This window comes from Bactrocera dorsalis, chromosome 1 (assembly GCF_023373825.1).
Source record: "Bactrocera dorsalis isolate Fly_Bdor chromosome 1, ASM2337382v1, whole genome shotgun sequence".
NCBI classification, from domain to species: domain Eukaryota; kingdom Metazoa; phylum Arthropoda; class Insecta; order Diptera; family Tephritidae; genus Bactrocera; species Bactrocera dorsalis.
The window spans coordinates 29,563,247-29,572,817 of NC_064303.1; the positions used below are offsets into that span (position 1 = coordinate 29,563,247).

Here is a 9,571-nt window from a genome sequence, read left to right on the forward strand (position 1 = left end):
AAATTACCGAAGAACTACCAATGGATTTCCGGCCGAGCTATTAAAATACGGCGGCGAAGAGCTAATAAAGAGCATGCATCAGAATATGATTGGAAGAAGGAAATTAAATGTGCTCTGTCCAATTCACAAATGGGGAGACCGGATAATCTGCGCCAACTACTGTGGGATAAGCCTCCTCAACAGCCCATATAAGGTTCTATCGAGCGTACTGTGTGACAGATTAAAGGCCACCCTCAATAAACTGATTGAACCTTTTCAGTGTGGCTTTAAGCCTGGAAAATCAACAACTGACCAGATATTCACCATGCGCCAAATCTTGGAAAAAATCCATGAAAAGAGGATCGACACGCACCAACTCTTCGTCGATTTCAAAGCTACTTTAGACAGCACGAAAATGAACTGCCTTTATGCCGTGATGTCTGAACTTGGTATCCCCGTAAAACGAATACGGCTGTGTAAACTGACATTGAGCAACACCAATAGCTCCATCGAGCAGGCGCAATGTTTTATAAGAGTGTACAACTGTTGGCGTATGCCGATCATATTGATATCATTGGCCTCAACACCCGCACCGTTAGTTCTGTTTTCTCCAGACAGGATAAAGAAGTAAAGCAAATGGGTCTGGCAGAGAACGAGGCAAGACGAAATATCTCCTGTCATCAAACAAATAGTCATCGCACTCGCAACTTGTCACGTCACTGTTGACAGTCATAACTGTGAAGTTGCAGATAATTTCGTCTATCTTGGAACCAGTAGCAATACCACCAACGCAAATGCTAAATACGAGTAAAGCTGAACAAAAATAACATGACAGCTTGACACGACTTACGCATGATCTGTCAAAAAAATACCATTGAATAAAGTACCTATACTTGGATCAGCCATTACAATATGTGTATTAAGCTCTTCTCGCATGCTGACAAGATTTCTTCTCTGTTCTTAAACCTTATTTGGGCTCTCAGTTTTTCGACAAAATTTAATAGACTGCAGATTTTAATTAATCAATATTTTATTTTAAAAATTTTCCATACAATATCTAATAACAATATTATGTGTATAAATATTTACAATATACTAATATAAAACCCTTATTTCCTTTAATATTATTCTATCAATTTTCTTTTTATTTCTCTTCACGAAAATTCATAAGTCTTTAATAGCTGCCTTACATTTACATATGTATCCTACCGACTTCTCTTACAACATTCCATCGTTTCCCTACTTATTTTATAGTACAACCATTGCTCATTCGCTCTAAAATTCAATTGTCACACATTTTGTTTTCAAATACTCATTTAGCGCCTCTTGGCCCAAATCCTTGCCGAAACCACTTTGTTTAAAACCACCAAATGGCGCCGCCACATCAGTCTTGTTGTAAACATTCACAAACACCGTACCTGCCTCAATACGTTCGGCAAAGGATAGAGCTTTACTGATGTCCTTCGTAAAAACGCCACTGGCCAATCCGTATTCACTACGATTGGCACGCTTCATTACTGAATCGACATCGCTACCATTGAACTTGGAAATAATCATAATGGGACCGAAAGATTCCTCCTTGGCAATGAACATTTCATCCTCGACATTGGTGAAAACAGTCGGTTCGAAGAAGTAACCTTTGGTATTGGGCACAGCTTTTCCACCATATACTAAGGTGGCGCCTTCTTTAACACCACGTCGACAGAACTCAATCAATTTGTCAAAGTGTGCCTTATGATTTTGTGGACCATGCGCTGTGGAACGATTTAGAGGATCACCAATGGTCATTGTGCGAATGTCTTTAACAACGCGACGTACGAATTCGTCGTGAATGCGATCTTCAACAAAGAGACGACCGGCAGCAATACAGTTTTCACCCTTATTGAAGAAGACCGATGACATACCCTGTAAATAAAATTATCGATATTTATTAACTAATTGGAGCTAAATACTAAAAATAATTGTAGAAAAGTCTACTTACATGCTTAACGGCTTTGTCCAAATCACAGTCGGCGAATATAACCAATGGACTCTTGCCACCCAATTCCAAAGAACACTTCTTGAGATTAGAATCAGCGCACGACTTCATGATCACCTTGCCGATGGGTGTTGAGCCAGTGAAACCCAATTTACGTATCAAAGGATGATCGGCAACGGCTTGGCCTGCACCGGAACCTTGACCGGGAACTACATTAATAACGCCAGGTGGGAAACCAGCTTTTACAGTAAGTTCAGCAAACTTAAGCGCCGTCAATGGACAGGTCTGTGCCGGCTTGATCAAACACGTATTGCCCGCGGCGATACAGGCGGCCATTTTCCAGGACAACATCATGAGTGGATAATTCCAGGGCGTTACCAGACCGGTCACACTGAAAACAAACTAAGAAGTTAGCAAATATAAAAACGAAGATGCCGGTAGCAAAACTTACCCAATTGGCTCCCGCTTTGTAAATGTCAACACATTATTGGGTCTAGCTGGGTTCACTGGTATGGTGCTACCTTGTATTTTGTCACACCAACCAGCGAAGTAGCGCCATGCATCGATCGACATGCCAATGTGTGTCTTTAAAGCGAGCGTATACACTGCGCCAGAGTCCACTGATTCTATTGTGGCCAAGTCCTCTTTGTATTGCTCCATCAGATCTGCAAGTTTCATCATCAGCTGGCCACGCTGACGTGCCGACACTTGCTTCCACGAGCCATAGAACGCATTATGAGCTGCTTGGACCGCCTTGTCGACGTCATTGCGCGATGCACAAGCGACCTTACAAATCAGTGCCTCGTCGGTGGGATTTATAATATCCAATGTGTCGTTGCGTTCAGCATTCACAAATTCGCCGTTAATAAATAGTTGTGTTGGCACGGGAATTTCACGTTTGTTGGCGCGCATAATGAAACCTTCGAAAGGCACCTCGACACCTGATGCAGAGCTACCTTGACGTAAATTCTTTACAATCTCAACAAAGAATTCTTCAAAAACCGGTGCCATAAAGACATGTTCATTCTCTAAAGGCACATCGAAAGCATCCTTACACTCCTCAACCAGACGTACCACATCCATGGAACCAGCACCGGCTGCAAAGAAGTCAGTTTCTGCCTCAATTGGCGCCTTAAGTATAGAATTCCAAACACCGCGCAAGATCTCTTTCTTCAACAGCTCATCCTCGCTGAATTCAGTGATCTGTGGTTGATCGCTTTGTTTGAACCAATCGGCAGCGTTAATCATCTTGGAGCCTTTCTTTATGCGACGTACATTCACAAAGTTACCATCTGTACCCTGTATGAGTAAGCCATCTGGATGTATGTATGCAGGTGTCTTAAGGCTCTTAAGTTTCAGTGAGCCCAGCTGCTTCACCGGTCCAGCCGAATAGATGTGCGCACCGAACAAGCGTACCTTCTCCTCACTACCATTTGAATTCAATACAATCGCTATAGCGCCCGGTTGTGAGTCCAAACCGCGCACAAAGTTAAAGATATTACTGGCAGGCTGATTTAAATCGACAAATTGATTCTCCTCTTTAAACATCGCTGGATCATAAGTGGCACCTATCTCGGTTTGTGTGATTTTTGGCGCCGTACTAGCAGCTACCATATCAACAGCGACACCCATCGACTTTACGCCCTCGGGATAGAGGAAACGCTTATAGATGGTGTCCAGCGTATCAGTGGGTTCTATGGGCGCTTGCTTTTGCAACAAAATCGGACCAGTGTCGAGTCCATCATCAGCCCAGAAAATAGTGAAACCAGCATCTTCATCACCTTCGATCAATGTCCATTGTATAGCGCTAGCACCACGATGACGTGGCAATATGGAGGGATGATAACAAATACTACCCAAATCGGCACCATCAATAACTTCCATTGGTATAAATTGTGAGCAGAAGGGCAGCACGTTGAGTGTAGCCTTAACAGACTTGTATTGCTGTAGTACTTCCGGTAGGGCAACACCCTTTTTACGCCATGAGGCGAATTTGAAGACGGGAATGTTATGACGTGCTGCTGTAGTGGCTAAGATATCTTCGCGGCTACCCTTATCGGGTATGGTAAATACGCCTACGACATTGTATTTCTTTTCTAGAATTAGTTCCAAAACATCGGCGGCGAAATTGCTCTGACCAATGATGGCAATACGTAGTGGTGGCTGGAAGTAGAGAGAGAAGAGGGACGATAATTTAATGTTTATCAAGATTTTGTGCGTAAAAATTGTTAAAAAATTTACTTAATCAAATTTGGGAGTTGAAGCACAATAGACAAACGCTTACCGTTGACTCTAATTAACAAATGTATGTTCTAAATTGTATGTAACATATGTAGATCATAATTTTTTTAGAGAGTTATATAAATGTTTCTATCTCTGTCTTTTCAAATTCTACACAGATCTAAAAATAGTAAGAACTTTTAGGCAGTTATTAAAGTGTCTAAATATTTTCTTCAACTGAAAGAGAACAAATAGTTCAAATCCTAAAAAAAATTCACAAGGAGTCGAAATATTTCATGCAAGCCAAAAGAGTACGAAATAGTGGAAAAAATTACCAGATTGGTTGTTATAATTGACCGATGAAATTTTTCGATCAAAGAGAGATCTAAGTTACATATTTATGTAAACTGCTTAAAAAGAAAATAATCATAATCCATTATTTTATAAATCTTTCGGAACAAATCTTTGTGAATATAAATGACAAATGAAATAAGTTGCTTAGAAGTGACCACAGTTTGGTATATTCCATATTCATGATTTGAAAACTGAAATGAAACTTTGAAGAGTCTTCATCAACGGAAAAATGCATTATAAACACTTTGTCAAACGTTCTATACCTTGTGTTGAACCCATCATATTACACTCACTTATTTAAAATCAGTCATAACTAAGAAACATTTTAGAAACTTTATCAAAATTTCTATTTACACGTTACGTACTGTCCGACTGCTATAAGTATAAACAGCTGCATATACATAATTTATTTACACACTTATATCAACTACGTTAAATGTTTATTATACTTTCTTATATTTATAAAATATGGGCGCGAAAAAAAGATTGCCGCGAAACCTTTTTCAATAAAAAATTTCCTTAAATAAACATAACCAGTTTGAGGCGCTTTCAATGACTTGGCATTATCAGCACACACCAGTTCCACATGTCAGTTCTATGAAACAAACAAAATGCGCAACACGTGATGAAATTGATAGCACCGGGCTGCTGAAATGAGTTCAACTAGGTACTATATATTAATAGTTTTACCCGCAAATGGAGGTTGTTGCACTAAATGTAACAAATATTTTATTAAGCGATTGATAATATACTTAGAATAATATTTTGTGCATTATGTTGTGTTCGAAAATCTGAATTCTGATTTAATGCCGGAAACTAGTCTAAACTGCTGATTTTCTTATGTCACTCAAATTTTTTAGAGAGATTTAGTGATATTTTGGGTCATAGAGAGTAAAGTAGCGGGCATTCACATACATACTTTACATTTTATTATAAACCCTTTTATCATTTGTCATATAAACTTACAAATATTATATACCATTTAACTGAGAGGAAAAGGCTGATGACGTTCATATTGCTTTTTTAAGAACTCAGATGTTGTAATTAATAATGATGTATTCAATGAATTCAATTTCAGAATTTAAATATTTATATTTTGGAGGCTAACTTCGAAGCACGTAGAAATTACTTTGTTTAAATGCTTCAATTTACCGATTTTCCATGTAGACTAACATGAAGAAACAATCATTTTGTATTTTCTTAATTTTTTTCCATTGGCGATACTTCAAAATATTCTATAAATAACTCGATTTTTTGTAACACTTGTTCATATTGAGCAAAACTTTTCTAAAAATTTCGATTTCTTGGAACAAATGTGCATAATGTATTTACCTCAAGTTTTCTTTACTATATTGGTAGTCTCAAGTACCCACTGTTATCAAATACAATCAAATACTTGTAAGTGCTCTTATAGCGCACTTAAGTGCGACGTTTTGTTTAAATGTGTTGTAATTTACAATTATTCTTATCATATTATTAGGTATTAGTCAGTTGTTATTAGCGTAAAGTCAATTGTTGTCTGCAAAACTAAGCACATGTATTGCATAATAGGAAAAAAGCGAGAGAAAATTAGAAAAGTTGTTAGAAAGTAACATTGAAAAGTTGTGGGTATTAAGAGAAGAACTCTGAAAATATAAATATTTTTCATGAAATAGTTTTTTTTTAATTCACTGTCTTCACAAAGCAATAATAATTCGTAAGTGACGCTTAGAACCAAATTTCATTTGGGAATAATTTTTGCTAATTTTTCGATCCAAAAACTAAAATATTTATTTTAGGCTTATTTATAATATTTTATTATAAGATCATATAAGCAACCTTAAATATTTTAATTGTTTTTTTTTCACACTTTCATTTCTTAGACAAAGCGGCGCTGTCAAAATCAGCTGTTTTCTAAGTAGCCATAGAAACCAGCTTCCGAACATTTACTAATAAAATATCTACTGTATTTGTTTCTGAATCTAAATCGACTATTACTAAAAATTAAATAAAACGTAACAAAACAAAGTCATTTTATTAAAAGTTTTACTTTAATTAAAGTCATTTTTATAAATCAAAAATAATTTTTGCGAAATTTGGTTTTATATGGATATTCAGATTACGTTTTAAAAAACTTAATTGAATATAAAAATTAAAAATTTAAATCTTTTTTTGGCCACATTTTTTGTAGGACGAAAATGTTTTTAAATAAAAATTAAAAAAGTGAGTTCCATTAGCATAAAAATTATAATTTTTTGTTTAAGAAAGATACTTTTAAGCCCAAAAAATACTTATTGAATAAAATCCTTTTTATTGTAAATGATATATTATTTTATTAAAAAAAAGTGCCTTATGCAAATAATGTAGAGCTAATATCTTCAAAATTAAAAAAAAAAAATTACTTTGCTATACAAAAGTAGCTAAATCTTAACTTTTGAATAATTTGTTAAAGTCCTCTTGAGAGGACTGAGTTTAACAAGCGATTTTACTATCACATTATTTAGAATTTTTTTTATTTTATTTTATTTTGTTTTATTTTATTTTATTTTATTTTATTTTATTTTGTTTTATTTTATTTTATTTTATTTTATTTTATTTTATTTTATTTTATTTTATTTTATTTTACTTTTTTTTATTTATTATAATTTTTTTTTTTTGTTAAAAAGCGGTCAAAAAATTATTTTTAATTATTACACTATTTTAATAATAATATTTTAAAATACTCCTCTACATTTATTCATCTACACAAATATAATTTTAACGGTAAAAGTAATTGTAAAATTATTTTGCAATTTTAAATTCGAAGTTTAAAATTAGTTTGAATATAACTTCTTTGCTTTTTCTGTTACATAATTTTTTATTTCAAATTTAAATATTATTAAGCGATTTTACACATAAATTAAGTTCATGAATTCTGATTTTTTAGTTTTTTAGTATATAATTAATATAACTTGGGACAACATACTTCAATACCAAAAAACAAAAATAATGAAAAAAATTAACGAAAACTCTTTAAAAGTTGGTCGGATAAAAAAATCGTATGCCTCATTTTAATATTTTTGCTTTTCACGATTGCATATATGGATGTTTTTAAAGATTATTAAAAAATTTTATCCGAAATCCAAATGAAAAAAAGTTTTTCTGATAACACTACTTTTTCACTTTTTTGTTATTTTGAAACAAAAGTAAACAATAAAGTACTAAAATTGTTAAAGAAAAAACAAACAAAAAAATATATATAAATTTTTTAACTAAAAAATAAACAAAATAAATCGTATCAATTATTTTTTTTTTTTAGTTTTTTTTGTTCACAAGTTTTAATATATTATATTTTCACCACTGCATAGACACATTAAATAAATTAAATAAATATAAAAAAAAAAAGATTTTTCTAAAAACATACAATAAAATACTTAACGTTAATATAAAAATACAAATTGTAATACTAACAGCCATGACTTTCGGTGCACTGTTTTGCACTTGCACTTGCACTGTTTGTATTTTCTTCTGCTTTTGTTGTTTTTTTCTTGGAAAATGCTTTCCTTTCACTCAGTTAACAACCAGAAATTACAATACAAATTTCAGCTAAAGAAAAAACTGCTGATCGCAAATTACTGTAGGCTACACTTCACTGCACCAGCAAGCTAGTAACTATGTATGCATATATGTTGGTATGCAAGTAAGGCTTATGCAATTTCTTTGTAAAATTAGCTGACTTGTGAATAAAAGCAACGACGACGACTTGCTGCTATGAAAAACTAAACACTTTTGAGTGATCAACCGCCGGACAACTGATATTTATATACTCAAGTTGCGACCGGCAAAGCCATACAGGCAATGTACTGGACAAATTCAAATTAAAAACATAAAACAACAACATATAAACATGTACATCTCTAAGACAATGATTATAAATAAAATATTAAAAACAAAATTGTTACGTTTTGATAGTGCTTAGCTTTAGAAATACTATAAATATACAAATACATATTTTTATATATATGTATGATTATAAATCCACATGAGTATTGGTGTACTTTCGCAAATGTACAAAAACCGTTAGTATGTATGTACATATATATGTATATAGGTTTATGAGTACCTCATCGTATATAGTTGAGGCTTTAGAAGATACTGATTAGAAGCACTTTCTTCGCTATTGTTGTTGTTGCGCACGCAAATGCTCTTATCATCGATTGGTCCGAGCTTTAGGTGCACTTGTTATCAGCTAAACTCTGAATTGGAGCGCCAAAAAAAATAAAAAATTTATTAGTATATTTGTATGTTTGTTTTGCAAATATATCACATTTTTGTTTTGTTTGTTTACATATATTCATTTCTTTAGAGGTTGACAACGTGCACACGCCCAACTTTTCATGTTTTGTATTGTGCTTCAGTTTATGTGCATACTCCAAAACTTGCAAGCGTAAGTGATAAGCCGGAAACATGCAGTTTGAATATCCTCAAGTGCCAAATTGTTCTGACATTTCTGCTGAAATCAACAATACGAGTATATTGCATAATATTTAGATAGTATTTATTTAAAAAGGCACTAAAGTGTTAACAGTGGTTAGACCTCTATTTAGCAAAATCTAGTTACAATCCCAACGTTATTAGTAGCAGTCGATGTTCAGCAAGGAATGTTCTACCGCCGAGTGGTTTTCGGCGGTGAAGAAACTCTGGCGTTCGTAGTCGATTTACAATTTGTAGGATCCATAATTTAATGAGTAAATGAGATAAAATCTTTACACACAACTTTTCAATGTTACTGTCGGCGAATAAGTAGGTCCCCCTGCGGGTAGGGGGGACCCCCTCAAGGTTTAGGGGGAACCGACTATACCCGTGGTAAGGTATGCCGGTCGTAAGAGGCGACTAAAATCCCGCATGCACTGTGTCTGTCATTCTGGGCTTGCCTTGAAATGTCAGCATAGTCCATGTCAGATATAGTGCTATAGTATTCACCGTAAATGGTTGTTATACACTGCATATTTTTCGTTTACGATTTCGTTTACGAAGGGTTTTAAGAGACACATGTCATCATACAGCCGGGTTCTTAAGAAT

General features: G+C 34.2%; 1 protein-coding gene across 1 annotated transcript; it reads right to left on the reverse strand.

Annotated features, from left to right (window-relative positions):
* Positions 1–1,017: 1,017 nt before the first annotated feature.
* LOC105223295 (cytosolic 10-formyltetrahydrofolate dehydrogenase) lies at positions 1,018–8,285 on the reverse strand. Its single transcript, XM_011200974.4, has 4 exons — positions 7,961–8,285; positions 2,409–4,120; positions 1,961–2,348; positions 1,018–1,884 (listed from the first exon to the last, which is right to left on the reverse strand). The coding sequence occupies exons 1-4, from the start codon at positions 7,964–7,966 to the stop codon at positions 1,255–1,257; spliced, it is 2,736 nt and encodes a 911-aa protein (XP_011199276.3). The 5' UTR covers positions 7,967–8,285; the 3' UTR covers positions 1,018–1,254.
* Between the last annotated feature and the right edge of the window lie 1,286 nt (positions 8,286–9,571).